Raw genomic sequence first — 19,312 nt, 5'->3', positions numbered from 1 at the left:
TATACATACAGGGTCAAAAATATACATACAGCACACCTAATATTTGGGTAAAATGTCTCTTTGCAAGATTCACCTTGACCAAACATTTTTGTTTACCATGAACAAGCTTCTGGCAGAATTCTGGTTGGATATTTCACGATTCTTCATGGTAGAATTGGTAGAGTTCAATTAATTTTTTTTCTTGCCATGGACTCGACTTACAAGCACGGTCCATATATTTTCAATAGGGTTGAAGTCAGGGCTTGTTTAAAGCTTATTATTAGCCTGCTTTATCCTCCACAACCAGCTCTGATGCGTGTTTGCGTTCACTGTCCTGTTGTAACTCCCAAGTCCCAAGTTGTCTTCAAGTTTCTGATGGTTTATGCTGAAGAATTCTGAGGTAGTCCTCCTCCTTCATTATTCCATCTACTTTGTGCAATGAACCAGTTCCACTGGCAGCAAAACAGCCCCAGAGCATGATGATCCTACCACCACCACCACCACCAGCTGGTACAGTGTCCCTCTGTACATGGTGGTCATTGTAGCCAAACAACTCAATCTTTGTCTCATCTGACCATACAGCTATCCTCCAGAAGGTTTTTTCTTTGCCCGTGTGATCAGCTTCAAACTTTAGTTAAGGTGTCAATTTTGGAGCAAGGCATTATTTCTTGGATAGCAGCCTCTTAGTCCATGGTGATCTGAACTGTAGACAGTAATCCATCAGCTTCCAGTTCATGGCAGGGCTGTGCCATGGTGGTTCCCAGGTTGTTCTGACCATCCAAACCAACTTCCTTTCAGCTGAGGGTGACAGTTTGGGTTTTCTTGAAGCAAAGTGGCTTGGGAAAGTGACTACACCTCGCAATAACTTGCATACAATTGTTTGAATTGATCTTGGAATTTGCAGTTGTTTAGAAATGACTCCAAGAGACATTCCGGAGCTGTGTATATCTACGATCCTCTTTCTCAGATCTGCACTGAGGTCCTTGGACTTTCCCATTTTACTGTCTGTTGGTCAATCCAATGAGTGCTTTAAACAAACCCTTTTTATGAAGGCACATTGAAGTTACCAGCTGTAGTCAATCATGATCACTAACAGGAAGTTAAGAGACCTCGGCCTTGGCAAGATAAGAGACATTTTGAAAGTTTCACCACTGAATGAATAATCTAAGTGAGCGTATGTAAATTTTGCACCCTGTATGTATAATGTTGACCCTGTGTTGATTTCAGAAAACCCAAATAAAATTAAAACTTGTGCACCAAATTCTAGTGTTTTTTTTTATTAAAGATGTATGCTGTACAATCATTCTGCCAGAGAAAAAGAACAGTTTAAAGAAATGACTGAAAGCCCAAATATTGCCATGACATTCATATCCAAGATGACATTCATGTCACTGTATATAATCCTCTGACTACAACTGTATATATATATATATATATATATATATATATATATATATATATATATATATATATATATATATATAAATAATATGATATCAATATAAATTTTGATATCATTTCACAACCTAATCACTTTGCCAATTATCTTTCAATTGACCTCAAATTTTAACAGCATGTGTGGAAACAGGTCAAAATTTTATGTTTAATGTTTTTTGTTTTTATCTTTTGAGGTATAGAAATGCCATTCACTAGGAAAGAAAAGGCGTTTTGTGTGTTAGAGGACGCTCGAACACAGTTGAACAAGACTGTGCAGTGTGCATTTATGAGAGGATTCTCTAAAAATGCACCAAGTGTAATGCAGATTTGGACATGGCACAAAAAGTTCAAAGAGGAAGGCTGTCTGTGCAGCAGGGCAAAAGGATCTGGATGACCACCAGCATCGGAAGAGACAGTTGAGTAGGTTCACGAAAAACTCTTGCGAAGCCCCAAGAAGTCCATAAGAAGAGCAAGCCTGGAGACCCAGATTCCTCCAACAGCAGTTTGGCATGTCCTGAGGAAACGTTTGCGAATGAAACCCTACAAGCTGCACCTCGTTCAGTGCCATGTCTCAGGTGGCGCACATATTGAAAATTTGTGAAATCGTTCATGGAATCCACATACCTTTTGAATTTTTCATTCAAATTTTGAGGAATAAATCTTATATTGCTCAACATTAAGCCTGTTCAGTTTCATTTGCCTAGACTACAGTATGTAGTTTCTGGGATATTTACATCTCAAATAATATCACATTTTTTGAAACACCCTGTATTTAATTCTGGGGGAGGGGTGTTGTATTTATTTTATTTATTGTACATATTTATCTTTTTATGGTCAACCACAATAAACTTAACTTAACTAAACTAAACAAATTCCTTTAATAATTTTGAGACAAGTTCAAGATTTCCATCACCTTCTCACCAGGTTCCCCAGGTGGACCATGCTGGCCTGGCTTTCCTTGATCCCCCTAAACAGACAAAATATAAAGATCATCAAATTAAAAGTAAACATTTGTGTTTTTACTATAAAACCCATACATCGTAACATGATGATGCATCGTGATGCACAAATGTGACAATCACATTACAACCATTAAAAAAAGACCTTCAGTAGATTTCAAACAATACCAGCCACACACATCTGCAATGCACAGTGCCTGTGACAACAAATGTAGCAGAAGCCGGTCAGTTTAACTGACTTTGGAGCTCTATTCCTGGTTAAAATGATACCACAGGCACTGCTATGGACCCCATCATGTTTCATTGGATCTTTTTAACTGGGTCAGAGATTTTGTTTATTTAATTTTTTTTTTCAATCAAGCATTATTATCCACTTCAATGGAAATGGGATCTTGAAATTGCTTAGGTTTAGTGTACACGTCGTAGTAGTAGTTAGACAAGGGTCATTTCTCACTCAGTTTTCAAGGTACCTGGATGAAACTTGGTGTGCATATAGGATGTGACCATCTGTGATCTCCATATCATGCCTAACGTCACATTACATCGTTTTATGACATCATAAATTTTTCAGGAATGGCTATGAATGGGACCACCTGGTACAGTACCAGGACAAGCTAGACAAAATGACTTCATGCCATCTTCCCTGGCCCTTCTACCTTAATACTTTTTTGCACTCATTTGACCTCTGACTTTGACCTTTTGCCAGAATTAGGTCAAAGGTCACTCGCGTTAACTCGCGACACCTCCCTCATTTTTTCATGAATTTTTATCAAATTGGGTACAGAGAACCTATTTGGGGGGCTTCAAAATAGTTCATGTCGGTTAAGTGATTTGACGTATTTTCACTGAGTTACGTGACCTTGAACTTGCCAATTAGGTGACTCTATAGCAAAAAGTCAGAGTTTTGCCTATTTTTCATGGTCTTTGAGCTAGTCTTGCTCCTTTGCCATAGAAAAACATGTTTAATGAATATTTACAGTTTTGACCTATTGACCTTTGACCTAGGTCAATATTAGGTCACAAGTTTCCAATGGCCTATCTCAAAAACGGAGCAAGATAAGGCCATAGTTACTATTAACCATGAATAGGAAGTCATATATGTGCTTTCCTTTGGGGCTAAAAAATTTGACCTGGAGTGGCCTTGAAAGGTCAGATCAGTGACCCTCATATTTTCAAAGGCCTGTATCTCATACACTGTGCTAGATAGGTCCATAGTTACTATTAAGCATGACTAGGAAGTCATACATGGACTGTCTTTTGGCACAAACAAATTTGCTCTAGAGTGGCCTTGCAAGTTTAAGTCAATGACCTGCATATTTTCAATGGCTTGTATTATAAAAACGGTGCGAGTTAAGCCCATAGTTACTATTAACCATGAACAGGAAGTCATATACAGTGCCTTGCAAAAGTATTCATCCCCCTTGGTGTTTGTCCTGTTTTGTTGCATTACAAGCTGGAATTAAAATGGATTTTTGGGGGGTTAGCACCATTTGATTTACACAACATGCCTACAACTTTAAAGGTGCACATTCTTTTTTTATTGTGACACAAACAATAATTAAGATGAAAAAACAGAAATCTGGAGTGTGCACAGGTATTCACCCCCTTTCATATGAAACCACTGAATAAGAGCTGGTCCAACCAATTCACTTCATAAGTCACATAATTAGTTGATTAAGATCCACCTGTGTGCAATCAAAGTATCACATGATCTGTCACATGATGTCTGTATAAATCAACCTGTTCTGGAAGGACCCTGACTCTGCAACATGACGAAGCAAGCAACATGAAAACCAAGGAGCCTCAAAACAGGTCGGAGACAAAATTGTGGAGAAGTATAGATCAGGGTTGGGTCATAAAAAATATCCCAAACTTTGAATATCTCACGGAGCACCATTAAATCCATTATAGCAAAATGGAAAGAATATGGCACTACTACAAACCTGATAAGAGAAGGCCGACCACCAAAACTCACAGACCGGGCAAGGAGGGCATTAATCAGAGATGCAATAAAGACACCAACGATAACACTGAAGGAGCTGCAAAGATCCACAGTGGAGATGGGAGTATCTGTCCATAGGACCACTTTAAGCCGTACACTCCACAGAGTGAGGCCTTATGGAAGAGTGGCCAGAAAAAAAGCCATTGCTTAAAAAGTCAAGTTTGGAGTTTGCCCAACAGCATGTGGCAGACTTCCCAAACACATGGAAGAAGATCCTCTGGTCAAATGAGACAAAAACTGAACTTTTTGATCATCATGGCAAATGCCATGTGTGGCGCAAACCCAACATCCTGAGAACATCATCCCTACAATAAAGCATGGTGGTGGCAGCATCATGCTGTGGGGATGATTTTCATCTGCAGGGACAGGAAAGCTGGTCAGGACTGAAGGAAAGATAGATGGCACTAAATGCAGGGCAATTCTGGAGGAAAACCTGTTTGAGTCAGCCAGAGGTTTGAGACTGGGATGAAGGTTCACGTTCCAGCAGGACAATGACCCTAAACATACTGCTAAAGCTACACTGGAGTGGTTTAAAGGGAAACATTTAAATGTCTTGGAATGGTCTAGTCAAAGCCCAGACCTCAATCCAATTGAGAATCTGTGGAATAACTTGAAGATTGCTGGACACCAACGCAATCCATCTAACTTGAAGGAGTTGGAGCAGTTTTGCCTTGAGGAATGGGCAAAAATTCCAGTGGCTAGATGTGCTAAGCTAATAGAGACATACCCCAAGGGACTTGCAGCTGTAATTGTAGCAAAAGGTGGCTCTATAAAGTATTGACTTTGGGGGGGTGAATACCTATGCACATTCCAGATTTCTGTTTTTTTCATCTTAATTATCGCTTGTGTCACAATAAAAAAAAAAAAACAACGTGCACCTTTAAAGTTGTAGGCATGTTGTATAAATCAAATGGTGCTAACCCTCCAAACATACATTTTAATTCCCGGTTGTAATGAAACAAAACAGGACAAACACCAAGGGGGATGAATATTTTTGCAAGGCACTGTATGAGCTTTCATTTGGGAACATTGGTTTTGCCCTGGAGTGACCTTGACAGTTCAGATCATTGATCTGCATATTTTTCACTGGTCTGCATCAAGAAATTGGTGAAAGATAGGAACTTAATAAATATTATTAACCTTGGAAATATTATATCCTTTTCCCTTTGTCATCAGATTCCAGACAAGTGGCCTCATTTCTCTGAGTTCTGTAACCTTGACCTTTGTCCCAAGGTCTTAGGTGTGGAAATGGGATACCACTGTGCCCTTGGCACAGTACCTCTAGTTGTTGTTATTATTATTATTATTATTATTATTATTATTATTTCTTAATTTTGAGCGAAAAATGATAAGCGAAAAGGAGTCTTTTCGCTCATCATTTTTCTTCATTAATATTTTGTTCAAAATATTCTGAGAATCAAACTGAAGCGAATCATGAAGGCAGTTTCATGAATTGAATCGAATCGTAACCAGAGTGTATCCTTACACTCCTAATAACTGATGAATAAGATGAAAGAGAGGCATGGAGGATGCTAAGTGCACAGCTGTGCAGAGACAAACAGGCATCTCACAGCTAAACAGATGTGCTGGACTGCGCTGAGGTTGTGGGATTTGATTAAGCAGCGCCCCTTGCCACACTCACTCTGTGTCCTTTGTCCCCTGGAAGCCCTGGTAGTCCATCAAAGCCCCTGTCACCCTGCATGAAAGATAGAGATGAATGAGCGAGATGCAGGGCATGTGATAAATAGCAGGTTCTCTCTCTCTCTCTCACACACACACACACACACACACACAGTAAACACAGTAATGCATTAAAGCTAGCTAGAGAAGGAATTAGCTTGTCTAATATCACCTCTACAGCATAGCTATTTGTCTAGTAGCTAGCAATGGTTGCTAGCAAGGTATTTATTGTTAGGTTTTCCAAACCAAAAAAGATACATAAAGCTAGGTTAACTCTTATATCGCAAAATTTAAACCAGATCTAATGTTTGCTTACAAGCTAGTTAAGAGTATTTTCACTATGAATATTCAAGTCATTGGTGGTACGACCAGTCACCTTCCCAAACTGCATCACAGAGGGAGGCCTAACTAGCTAGCTGGAGTTGATAGGAATGAAATTATAGATCAGATAAGTAATAGTTTGGCTAATATCTTATGTTATCTTTCTAATGTGGATGTTTGACTTGCATATAGCCAAGTTAGTGAAGAAAGAAGGTGCGAGAACAATTTGGGTTAGTACCGCTTTCAGGTTTTTTGGACATGATTATGTTTTCCGCCTCTGTTTGTGTGATTGGTTGGTTGTTTGTTCCCAACGTAACTCAAAAAATTGTGAACAGATTTGGAGGAAAGATGGGCCAAGGAACAATTGATTAGATTTTGATGCAAATCCGGATATGTATGCAGGTCCAGAGGTTTTGTTTGTTTGTTTGTTTTTTAAACTGTTCCCAACATAAGTCAAAAAGTAGATAGATAGATAGATAGATAGATAGATAGATAGATAGATAGATAGATAGATAGATAGATAGATAGATAGATTGATTGATTGATTACTTTAATTACTTGGAACAAGTTATTTATCTTAGATAGATGGATTGTTAAATTACTTTAATTACTTGGAACAAGTTATTTATCAGGGGTGGCACAGTGGTGTAGTGGTTAGCGCTGTCGCCTCACAGCAAGAAGGTCCGGGTTCGAGCCCCGTGGCCGGCGAGGGCCTTTCTGTGCAGAGTTTGCATGTTCTCCCCGTGTCCGCGTGGGTTTCCTCCGGGTGCTCCGGTTTCACCCACAGTCCAAAGACATGCAGGTTAGGTTAACTGGTGACTCTAAATTGACCGTAGGTGTGAATGTGAGTGTGAATGGTTGTCTGTGTCTATGTGTCAGCCCTGTGATGACCTGGCGACTTGTCCAGGGTGTACCCCGCCTTTCGCCCGTAGTCAGCTGGGATAGGCTCCAGCTTGCCTGCGACCCTGTAGAACAGGATAAAGCGGCTAGAGATAATGAGATGAGAAGTTATTTATCATAGGTAGATGGATGGATATATAGATAGATAAGTTCTTAAATTACTTGGAACAAGTTATTTATCTTAGATAGACAGATAGATAGATTACTTTAATTACTTGGAACAAGTTATTTATAGATAGATTTACTTTATTGATCCCAAGGTGGGAAATTGTTTTGTTGCAGCAGCAAGTTGTCAGACATGTGAAAAGAAAAAGACACACTGTACAACATAAAATAGAATTTAGGGGGGGAAAATCCCAAGAACAAGCCGACTATACAATGCACAGATAATAATGTAATTTTATATATATATATATATATATATATATATATATATATATATATATATATATATGTGTGTGTGTGTGTGTGTGTGTGAATGTGTATTAATAGGGTTAAAAACAAGAATTGTGATAAATGAAGATAAAAACTGAGCAAAAGTGGCAGTTGGCAGTGGCAGTAGTGAACGGATTGGGATGAAATTTGGTGTACAGCTTTAGTATTATCCTCGGTTCAAGTGATTTGATTTTGATGTTGATAATATGTGGCATGGCAGAGGTATGGACTCTACTGAGTGTCCTTCTAGTTATTGTACTGAAATTTAAACTAGCAGCCAAGTTTGCTAACAAGCTAACTAACATCCTAAACCTAGGCTCACTATTATGCCTAGGATTTTAAACCAGAAGCTAAGTTTGCTTTGCTTCTGTAAGGGAACAAGCTAGGTAATATTTGGCTAATAAATAAAAACTAACAGATAGGATACTAGACAGATGTAGCTAATGATTGTACTGAAATGGACACCAATAGCCAAGTTTGCTAGCAAACTATTTAATATTAGGTTATTAACTCAAGAATTCAGGCTAACTATTATATGCTTTACTATAATGTAGTGTTGTGTAAACCAAAAGCTAAGTTTACTAGCAAGCTAGTGTAACAGATTTTAGCTGTTGATTCCACTTGACACAGTGACAAGCAATCAGATTTGTTGTTACATACAATATGTATCATGGACACTCACTGGTTGCCATGGCTCCCCTCAGCATATAAATACTGGCTGTGACGTTACCTCAGTACCAGTACGTGAGGACTGAGCCCATGGTAGGTTACTCAAAGCACAGCACTGTACTGAAACTGTGAAAATAACGTAATGCAATAACACAGCTAAAATTATATTATACTTAAGAAGGTGGCGAACACATTGCACTTAACAGAATGAGTCAAATTGGCTGTGTATTGTTGTTACATATTGATACAATAGTTAGCTACCTTAGCTCAAAGGCTAAGCTAATATTTGCTAACTTCTTCCCATGAAGCTGTGCCGAGAGACTGCTGTATATGAACGTGACCAACCAGTGGGTTTCCTTGCTGTCCTACAGGCAATAAAAGTGCATTCAAGCACTGAGAAAGTGTCGGCTTTTGTCACAGAAACACAACACAACGCAGACAGCGGTTACACCAGTTAATAGATAATTTTTATAGTGTGTGATTAAATTGATCTCTCAGTCAAGCCATTTAGTGGCAAGTGTGATTGTGTGACACAAACAGACCTCAGTAGTTCATAGAAATCAAATTATATGCTTCTGAAGTAGTTAGCTTGTCCATTGTTATCTCTCCAAAGCTAAATATGTTAACAAGCTAACAATGTCAGGGCTAGTATGCCAATATGCCAATTATTATTATTATTATTATTATTATCAATGGGGCGGCATGGTGGTGTAGTGGTTAGCGCTGTCGCCTCACAGCAAGAAGGTCCTGGGTTCGAGCCCCGGGGCCGGCGAGGGCCTTTCTGTGCGGAGTTTGCATGTTCTCCCCGTGTCCGCGTGGGTTTCCTCCGGGTGCTCCGGTTTCCCCCACAGTCCAAAGACATGCAGGTTAGGTTAACTGGTGACTCTAAATTGACCGTAGGTGTGAATGTGAGTGTGAATGGTTGTCTGTGTCTATGTGTCAGCCCTGTGATGACCTGGCGACTTGTCCAGGGTGTACCCTGCCTTTCGCCCGTAGTCAGCTGGGATAGGCTCCAGCTTGCCTGCGACCCTGTAGAAGGATAAAGCGGCTAGAGATAATGAGATGAGATGAGATTATTATCAATGGGGCGGCACGGTGGTGTGGTGGTTAGCGCTGTCGCCTCACAGCAAGAAGGTCCGGGTTCGAGCCCCGGGGCCAGCGAGGGCCTTTCTGTGTGGAGTTTGCATGTTCTCCCTGTGTCCGCGTGGGTTTCCTCCGGGTGCTCCGGTTTCCCCCACAGTCCAAAGACATGCAGGTTAGGTTAACTGGTGACTCTAAATTGACCGTAGGTGTGAATGTGAGTGTGAATGGTTGTCTGTGTCTATGTGTCAGCCCTGCGATGACCTGGCGACTTGTCCAGGGTGTACCCCGCCTTTCACCCGTAGTCAGCTGGGATAGGCTCCAGCTTGCCTGCGACCCTGTAGAACAGGATAAAGCGGCTAGAGATGATGAGATGAGATGAGATGAGATGAGATGAGATTATTATCAATGCGTAAGATATCAAAATAGAAACGAATCACTGAGATATGTGATAAACAGCCATTTCTCTCTCTCTCTCTCTCTTTCCACAGATATTCCATAATACTTGTGTAAAGAAGCACCTCGATATTCCAGCTTTAGTGATTTACATTGAACCAAATAAAGCCGAGACAGTGTGTGTTTTTACATTGCAAGCTGGTGTTCAGCAATCAGAGGTGGGACGTGTCACAACAGAGCGTCGGCGCCTAGGGTGATGTACTTGCACATCAGAAATATGAACACCCCAAGAACACCGGTGCTGCTTTAAAAACAACAGCAGGCCAACTGAGAGTTGAGGTGCTTTTGTTAGCCATCACATTTATACCCCTTTTCAAACACCAGCAAAGTTACACAGCATCATATAAACATGTGATCACTTCTGATAAATAATTCCTGGTTAAGGGGAGTAACAGTCACAATATATATGATGTGTTTGTGTCCTTTAGAGCGCAGCCTGAGCTGGGGAAAAACAGTGTCACAGAAAACTGTGCTTGAAAACAGAGAGAGACAGAGAGAGAGAGAATGAGGAAGAGAGGAGTGGAGAGACTCGTACAAGCAACGTGTTTGTCTGATCAGAAATACGTTGGAGGAGAAAGTGAAGAGAAGTAGGAAGCGGTTTGAGGCAGAAAGGCACGCGGACCTTCGACGCTGAAGACGGAGAAGTTTGAATTCGTGCTGGTCTCGGAAAGAAGAACGTCAATCAAAGTAAAAAAAAGTCACACCCCTGTCCCGCTGTGCCGTCTGTTCCTTCTGTTCCTTTTACACAGACATCGATTTTGGCTTTGTTTCTACCAATCATTCCGGCATTTTAGACACAACACGAGGCAGAATAATGGCGTAAGATTCCCGCCTCGGACAGCCTGTGTAAAAGGGGCTTTTCTCTCTCTCTCTCTCTCTCTCTCTCACTGAAAACACAACACAAACATGCCACACACAAGCAGCCCTATATTAACTAGCCCAAACCAATTTCTCCTTCCTCAATGTCATTTCTGCTTATTAATACACTCACGTGTGCACACACACGTGTGCAGAATGAGAAGGTCAGAGAGTTCTGATGGCTCGTCTCAGCAGATCATCTCCATCTGTTGCAGGTCTGTGGGTGGAAGCCGAGGACAGAAAGCAGACCTGCATTTCCTCCTGGTGGAGTCTCACAGCTTTAGCCGCTCTGTCAGAGACTGAACCGTCCTCTAACAGCTGCCTCAATATAAATACTCTCCTTTCTTTCAACTATTCTGTACACTATTAGAGGAACACGGTTGCCCTTATTCTGAGGCCCTGTCCACACGGCAACGGATTCAGGTGAATCCGATAAAATTGTTTATCGTTTCGGCCTGGCGTCAACACGGCACCGGCGTTTTGGGTGCCCCAAAACGATATTTTTTGAGAACGGTTTCCAGAGTGGAAAAATCTGGCAACGGCGCCGTTGCGAAGTCGTCTGGATGAGTAGAACGGATTTGTTTACGATGACGTCACAACCACATGACTAGAACAAGTCATCACGCCGGGTAGAAGAAGGGGTTTATGCGCATGCGTCCTACTTCTTCTATTGTTCTGGTGTCTCCGATGGGACCGTCTTACAGCGCACGTAGAGGTGTGGCATGTGTATTGCATCGTTTTCAGCAAGCGTTGCGTTGCCATATGTACCTGATATTTTACTGATCCGTTGCCCATGTGGACGCGATATTTTTTTTACCCGCTAAAAAAAAATCTCGTTGCCGTTGTCGTGTGGATGTAGCCTGAATGTATTCGATCAGTTACGGCATATTATGTACTTTCTGCTCAAACCCTGTTGAAGTATTGTCCATGCTAATGTTGTCCATTAACTTGGCTAATATTATTTCTCTAACATAGCTACTATAATAGTAGCTAACCAAGCTAAAGCTGATAATTAAAAAAACAACGGTTAGATAAACCTAAGCTAAGTGTTATATAGTGAAAGCTAAATTGAATAGCCAAAGTTTGGAGGAAAATCCAATAATTAGGTTAAGCTAACAAGACCGTCAATGATGGCGTAGCTGACTCTGGCCCCGTCTAGTCCAGAAGGAATAATCTAAAGTGGGCCACCTTGCACAATAAATGTTGCAAGCTATATACACTTTATACAAGCTATATATAGAAGCTATTCATACCCTAGAAATACAGACCAATTTGCCAGAAAGAATCCAAAACGGTGAGGAATTGACTGAGAAGAAGCGACTTTTGTTGAACTGCTCATTAAGGATTAATTAGTCCATAACTTCATTATTAATTGAAATCATGCAAATTTGGGTAGAAGCCATATGCACCCCAGGCAGACCTACCTTCCTGCCAAAAAGAATAAAAATCAGTGACAAATTGAGAGAGAAGAAGCGATTTTCGTGAAACGTGGACGACGCCGGGCAACACATGATGGCATAAACTCATAGAAAGACTGTTTTCTGTATTATGTGAAATTTCAGTAATCCATCCATCCATTATCTGTAGCCGCTTTATCCTGTTCTACAGGGTCGCAGGCAAGCTGGAGCCTATCCCAGCTGACTACGGGCGAAAGGCGGGGTACACCCTGGACAAGTCGCCAGGTCATCACAGGGCTGACACATAGATACAGACAACCATTCACACTCACATTCACACCTACGGTCAATTTAGAGTCACCAGTTAACCTAACCTGCATGTCTTTGGACTGTGGGGGAAACCGGAGCACCCGGAGGAAACCCACGCGGACATGGGGAGAACATGCAAACTCCACATAGAAAGGCCCTCGCCGGCCACGGGGCTCGAACCCGGACCTTCTTGCTGTGAGGCGACAGCGCTAACCACTACACCACCGTGCCGCCTGAAATTTCAGTAATTTTATATAAATATATTTTCTTGTCAACTCTGTTAGCTCGGTTATAAAACCACATAAAATCCACAAAGACTTTAATAATACGCATGACACCTGAACTGAGTGATGTCACTTCCTCTGGCGGGAAACTTCAGAAAGGCAGTGGGGTATGTTCTGTTTCTTCTCTCATTAATTTGAACAAAATGTTGAGGATTTTACACCAACAGTAGATCAATTATCCGTCAACTCTGTTACTGTGATACCGGAGTGAATCTCTTAGTCTTTTTTTTTTTTAAAACAATAACATGATTAAAATCCATAACATCCTGTTTTTATCCATGCCGCGTGGTAGCTAGTTTGAGGTTCGCATGCAGAGTCGAGACACGAAATGGTGGGAAATGTCAACTCTGTTATGGTCAATTCTGCTAATAGACTCTCCAGTTTAACGATGAACAGAGTTGACGATGACTAACAGAGTCAGTACCCGCAATTATAAAACGGACCATGAAAAGATTAAATAGCATTGTAGCAGTGTAACATTCGAGTTGAAAGAGTTGCTGTATGAAACGCACCTTCGCTCCTGTCTCTCCTGGAGCTCCTCGACCTCCATCTGTCCCGGGACGACCCTGAGGAGAAACGCACAAGGTGATTGCTGCCACGATGCCTGATCCGCATATTATCACTGTGCTTATGCAATATTCATCAGAAAGTCAAGATTTATAGACCAGCCTCAACATGTATTTTGTTTCATAAGGGATTATTTTGCAACTGCGTTAACTCTTTCTTAAATTGCAACAATTGCCTCTTAGAAAAACAGAATCCAGGGAATTATATACGGTGTAGATGTTTTACCCGCTTGCCTTGCCTCCCGCTAAGACCCGGAGGACCTGGCAACCCGCGTGGCCCCTTTGAAGCAGAGACAAAACAAGAGGAAGAGAAAAAAGCATATCTGAATGTAGAAAATACATCAAATAGTGTGTCTCTGGTAGTGAATGTAAATGCGAATGAAGCATCTCTAGCAAGTAGTGTGATAATAATGAACTGGTGGAACATTAAAAAGCTTTAATAATTAGTTACAACAAATGTATTTTGCTGACCGGATGTCCAGTGTCCCCACTGTCTCCTTTAAGTCCACTGGGGCCTGGGAGACCCTGCAACACACACAGGAGGTGCTGATTAATATTCTATAACATCACGACTCTGACAGTAGCTCCAGCTGGAATATAAATAATTTCTATGTTTTATATTAACACACTCGTCCTAATACATTATTGTTTATATCATAAAAACTCATTCGCAAGGATTTGTATGGTAGACACTCCACATACTGTACTCCAAGTCAAATAATAAATAGTTTTTAAAAAAACATGCCTTTTTTGGACAAAGAAAAGCATCGAATCCTTAATGTGGTGATGCTTTCTGTTAGGAAAGTTCATTTGATTTAACATTTATGGAAGGAGTCTCCAGTGTCAGGGTTTGTCTGGAAGTTTTCTCTCTGGGAAAGTCTTCAGGTTTGCCAGTTATAGCGTAAGGAATAACAGGAACAAACACTTCTCAGGGGTAACAGGTTGATACCAACAGCGCAGTCTGTCTTGTCATATCCATTACGTAATTCAATTCCACTTATACTCGACAAAACAGTTCTCCAGTTTAATCCTCAATAATATAATCCATATATAACATAATATAGTGCTTTGATTCCGCTTGTACTATATTCAGCACATGTACAGACTGCACCGTACTGGACTTTTTATTTTTACTTCACCTGCACGCATCAGATTAGGGACACTCACTCATGTACACAACATGGACAATATTCTTTAAGAGTGGACAATTCACTACCCTCAGCTCTCCACACAAGTCGCTCAGTGGATAAATACGCTCACTGGGCTAGCAGTTAGCTGTTTGTTTGTTCTCTCTCTCTCTCTTTCTCTCTCTCTCTCTCTCTCCTCATTGAACCTGAGAAAATAAAAATCCTACACTGACCTTCACAGCACAAAAGTTCGGAATTTATATTTAAATAAATAATAAAATAATGCACTTGACATAAAATGCGCTAGACAGAAAAATAGTAAATAAAAATAGACAGACAGACACACTGATCGATACATAGACAGACAGACACATACATAATAAATAAAAACAGACAGATAGATAGATAGACAGACAGACAGACAGACAAATAGACAGAGCCATACATACATAATAAAACAGATAGATAGATAGATAGATAGATAGATAGATAGATAGATAGATAGATAGATAGATAGATAGATAGATAGATAGATAGATAGATCCATCCATACATCCATGCATGCATGCATACATACATACATACATACATAATTAAAACAGACAGACAGACAGACAGACAGACAGACAGACAGACAGACAGATAGATAGATAGATAGATAGATAGATAGATAGATAGATAGATAGATAGATAGATAGATAGATAGATAGATGCATACATACATACATACATGCATGCATACATACATAATTAAAACAGATAGATAGATAGATAGATAGATAGATAGATAGATAGATAGATAGATAGATAGATAGATAGATAGAGATAGATAGATAGATAGATAGATAGATAGATAGATAGATAGATAGATAGATAGATAGATAGATAGATAATTAAAACAGACAGACAGACAGACAGACAGACAGACAGATAGATAGATAGATAGATAGATAGATAGATAGATAGATAGATAGATAGATAGATAGATAGATAGATAGATAATTAAAACAGACAGACAGACAGACAGACAGATAGATAGATAGATAGATAGATAGATAGATAGATAGATAGATAGATAGATAGATAGATAGACAGACTGCATTGTGTTGTATTTTGCACTTTTGTTGTTTTTGTATTCTTGTACTATTGTACTTGCTTTATTGTTTATTTCTTTTTTGTTTTGTTATTTACTTATCATACAGTTTTTGAAGAATATTTCTCTTTGAAATGTCTTACAAGGATGCCTCGATCGATATTTTATTGATTTTATCTTTATTGTCATTATTTTATTGGAGTATTTCTGTATCTTTTTGTAATTTTGTCATTTTTTAAGCATCAGCTTGGAGTATCATTAACGAAATTTCATTGTGCAAAACAACAACAATGAACTTTAATTAATTCCATTTGGATTGAATATTATTGTCAGGAAAAAGTGAATACATGTTAAAAGCACACAAAACAATAATTTCATTAGAAAAAGGAATAAATAACCAGAATAAATGGGGAATAAAATCAGAAAAGGAAATCTGCGCTGTGTTTCTCCTGTTAGTCTGATTACAAGTCCAGACTTGGGCCTTGCAGTGTTAATGGTCATGTTGATGTGGATATGTAACAAGGCTCTTACCACTGGTCCTGCTCTGCCCGTGAGTCCCGACGGGCCCGAAGGTCCCTTTAGTGAAATCTGAGAAAAAAAACACACAATGAAAAACCATGTGGGATTTCACACCATGTACATGCTGCGAGTGTAAGAAGCTCAGTGTGACAAAAGGAGCTGTGCTGCAGTTGCAGGTCTTACTCTGGTCTGCTGGAGGATGGCCTGAGCCTGCGCTTCATGAGCCGACAACACAGGGCCTTTCTGAGAACCGCCAGAATAATGAAACTGAGAGAGAGAGAGAGAGAGAGAGAGAGAGAGAGAGCGCAACAGAGGAACAAATTATGAGCACCCACTGCCAGGATGTGAAAAGTCTGGCAAATTAGTCATTAACTAAATAATACATTAAAAAAGAATAGCAGTTACTTAATGTGTTTCATGAAAAATGAACAAGAGTCAAGTGTATATTGATTGCAGAGCGCCACCATGTGGTTCACAGCTGTTACTGCAGCAAGGATCTCGAGCATGACTACGCCATATGTGGGTAATGAAATAGAAACAGATTTCTTACTGGCCACATTAGCATGGTCCCTGGGGGACCTGGTATCCCATCAACCCCTGCGAGGCCTGGACGTCCCTCAGGGCCCTTAAAAAGGAGAAAAAAATCTGTGAGATATATATACCCAGCTGGGATAGGCTCCAGCTTGCCTGCGACCCTGTAAAACAGGATAAAGCGGCTAGAGATAATGAGATGAGATGAGATATAAAAAAAAAAAAAATCGCCAGCCACTTTATTAGGAACACCCACCCAACTGTTGTTTTACGCAGTTCTCTAATCAGCCGATCCCTTGACAGCAGCACAATGCATAAAATCATGCAGATACAAATCAAGCACTTCAGTTTATAAATGTTCACTTCAAACATGAGAATGGGAAAAATTGTGATCTCAAAGCAGGCTTGTAGTACTCGAGTTCAGGATTCGGACTCAAGTCCGACTCATGCCCTAATTTTAAGGACTCGTGACTCGACTTGGACTTGAGCACTGATGACTCGGACTTGGACTCGTGCATTAACTGCATTCGGACTCATAAATTGGAGACGAGGACTCTGATTTTTTCTTTATTTTTTGTAACATGCCATAATAATTTGGCATAAGATATTTATATCTACATTCATTTTTATACCAATTTCGTGCAAGAGTGTCACACCTGCACGCCTTGGTGCGTGCATCAGATAGACTCTCGGGTGCGCTCCGGACAGCGCGTGCACCAAGTGGACTCTCGTGCATGCGCCGTAAACAACTCGCACCTGCAGAGGATTAAGGTGCAATCAGTGTGCCGATTGCACACTTACTTTGCGAAGTATTGACAGAATACTTCACACTCCCTGACAAAGAGAAGCACATTCACCTGTTCATACGGCATGTTCAGGAACAAACTAATGTTAATGGCGCTAAAATAGACACCATCAAATGGTGCGGGTGGAGTCTTGTTCTGGGACTCGACTTGGATCAATAGTGACCTCGACTCGAAGTGTTTTTTAATGACTTGGATTTGAACACTGGGGGCTCGAGACTGGACTCGGACTCGAGGTTAAGTGACTCGACTACAACACTGTCTCAAAGTGTGACTTTCACTGTGGCATGGGTGTTGGTTTGAGCCAGATGGACTGGTTTGAGTGAGTATTTCAGAAACTGCTGATCTCCTGGGGTTTTCACACACAACAGTCTCTAGAGTTTACACAGACAGAATGGTATGAAAAACAAAAAAACATTGAGTGAGTGGGCGACAGTTCTGTGGGTGGAAACAAACGCCTTGTTGATAAGAGAGGTCAGAGGAAAATGGACAGATTGGTCTGAGCTTTTTTTTGCCAGGAAGGATATAGTAACTCATATAATCACTCTTTACAACCGTGGTGAGCAGAAAAGCATCTCAGCATCCAACAACAGAAGCACTGGGTTCCACTCCTGCAGCCAAGAACAGGGATCTTAGAATCAAGAACAAGTTCCTATTAAAGTGGCCGGTGAGTTTAAATATATATACAGCATTTATACAAAATTCATTCTCCACTATTATAAAAATATCATAGATTTCACATCATTCAGTTCACTCTGCGCTCTGTCCTTCAATGTTCATGTAAAAGTCGAACATGCTGACATTAACGACGAAACACTGTCAGAGACAGCAATCAATGCTTCGACAGCAACATGTAAACACACACTTGCAAACCCCAGCACACAGACACACGTCCACAAGCAGGAATATAAAACGTTTTCTTGGCTTCCTCACTTCCTCACTAAGCTGAAACCGACTCCAACGACTTTGAAAATAAAAGTCTGTATACATCCTTTCAACTCAATTAATCCCTGTTTTTATTATTGTATGTCAAGGCATGATTTTTCCTCCTTGGATTTTTGTACAGCACAAATCATAAGGCTTTTTTTTTATGAATATTCTTGAGAAAAAATCATGGTTGGAAAACACACACAAAAGTACACAAATTTTTCATGAAATTAGAAGTCATGTCTGATTTTATTTTAATACAATCTCACATTTGCACATTGGTAACTATTTTATACAGAAGTTCAAGGTTTATTAATATTAATTAATTGCTACTTATTGCTACACAGTTCTTTTTTTCCCCCCTTCATTATACTATCACTGTTACATTTACACTTTTTGTTTATCAGTTAGGTAATCCATCCATCCATTATCTGTAACCACTTATCCTGTTCTACAGGGTCGCAGGCGAGCTGGAGCCTATCCCAGCTGACTACGGGCGAAAGGCGGGGTACACCCTGGACAAGTCGCCAGGTCATCACAGGGCTGACACATAGACACAGACAACCATTCACACTCACACCTACGGTCAATTTAGAGTCACCAGTTAACCTAACCTGCATGTCTTTGGACTGTGGGAAAAACCGGAGCACCCGGAGGAAACCCACACGGACACGGGGAGAACATGCAAACTCCGCACAGAAAGGCCCTCGTCGGCCACGGGGCTCGAACCTGGACCTTCTTGCTGTGAGGCGACAGTGCTAACCACTACACCACCGTGTCGCCAGTTAGGTAATCATATCATTTAATTCCTTCACTTTGTCTCAGATCATTTTTCCTCTATTAGTATTCTAGTATTGCTCAAGTTTCAAATGTGACTTATTTCTCATATATCTGCAATATTTAGTATTATAAGTAAAGAGTTGGGTTTTTTTTAATATTTAGTATTAACAATTAGTATTTAGGATTTTTAACATTAGTAG

At 40.3% G+C, this 19,312-nt stretch overlaps 1 protein-coding gene across 6 annotated transcripts in view; it reads right to left on the bottom strand.

The window, feature by feature from the left end:
* The window catches only part of col5a3a (collagen, type V, alpha 3a), a 243,094-nt gene that overhangs the window by 123,703 nt on the left and 100,079 nt on the right, over positions 1–19,312 (bottom strand). For all 6 annotated transcript variants that reach the window (XM_060942576.1, XM_060942577.1, XM_060942578.1 and 3 more), the window contains 8 exons: positions 16,622–16,696; positions 16,255–16,338; positions 16,084–16,140; positions 13,804–13,857; positions 13,559–13,612; positions 13,279–13,332; positions 6,020–6,073; positions 2,330–2,383 (listed from right to left, as the gene is read on the bottom strand). In XM_060942576.1, coding sequence (XP_060798559.1) covers positions 2,330–2,383; positions 6,020–6,073; positions 13,279–13,332; positions 13,559–13,612; positions 13,804–13,857; positions 16,084–16,140; positions 16,255–16,338; positions 16,622–16,696 — 486 coding nt within the window. The remainder of the gene's footprint in view (positions 1–2,329; positions 2,384–6,019; positions 6,074–13,278; positions 13,333–13,558; positions 13,613–13,803; positions 13,858–16,083; positions 16,141–16,254; positions 16,339–16,621; positions 16,697–19,312) is intronic.

This window comes from Neoarius graeffei, chromosome 16 (assembly GCF_027579695.1).
Source record: "Neoarius graeffei isolate fNeoGra1 chromosome 16, fNeoGra1.pri, whole genome shotgun sequence".
Lineage (NCBI taxonomy): Eukaryota > Metazoa > Chordata > Actinopteri > Siluriformes > Ariidae > Neoarius > Neoarius graeffei.
This window is presented reverse-complemented; position numbering and strand designations above follow the sequence as displayed.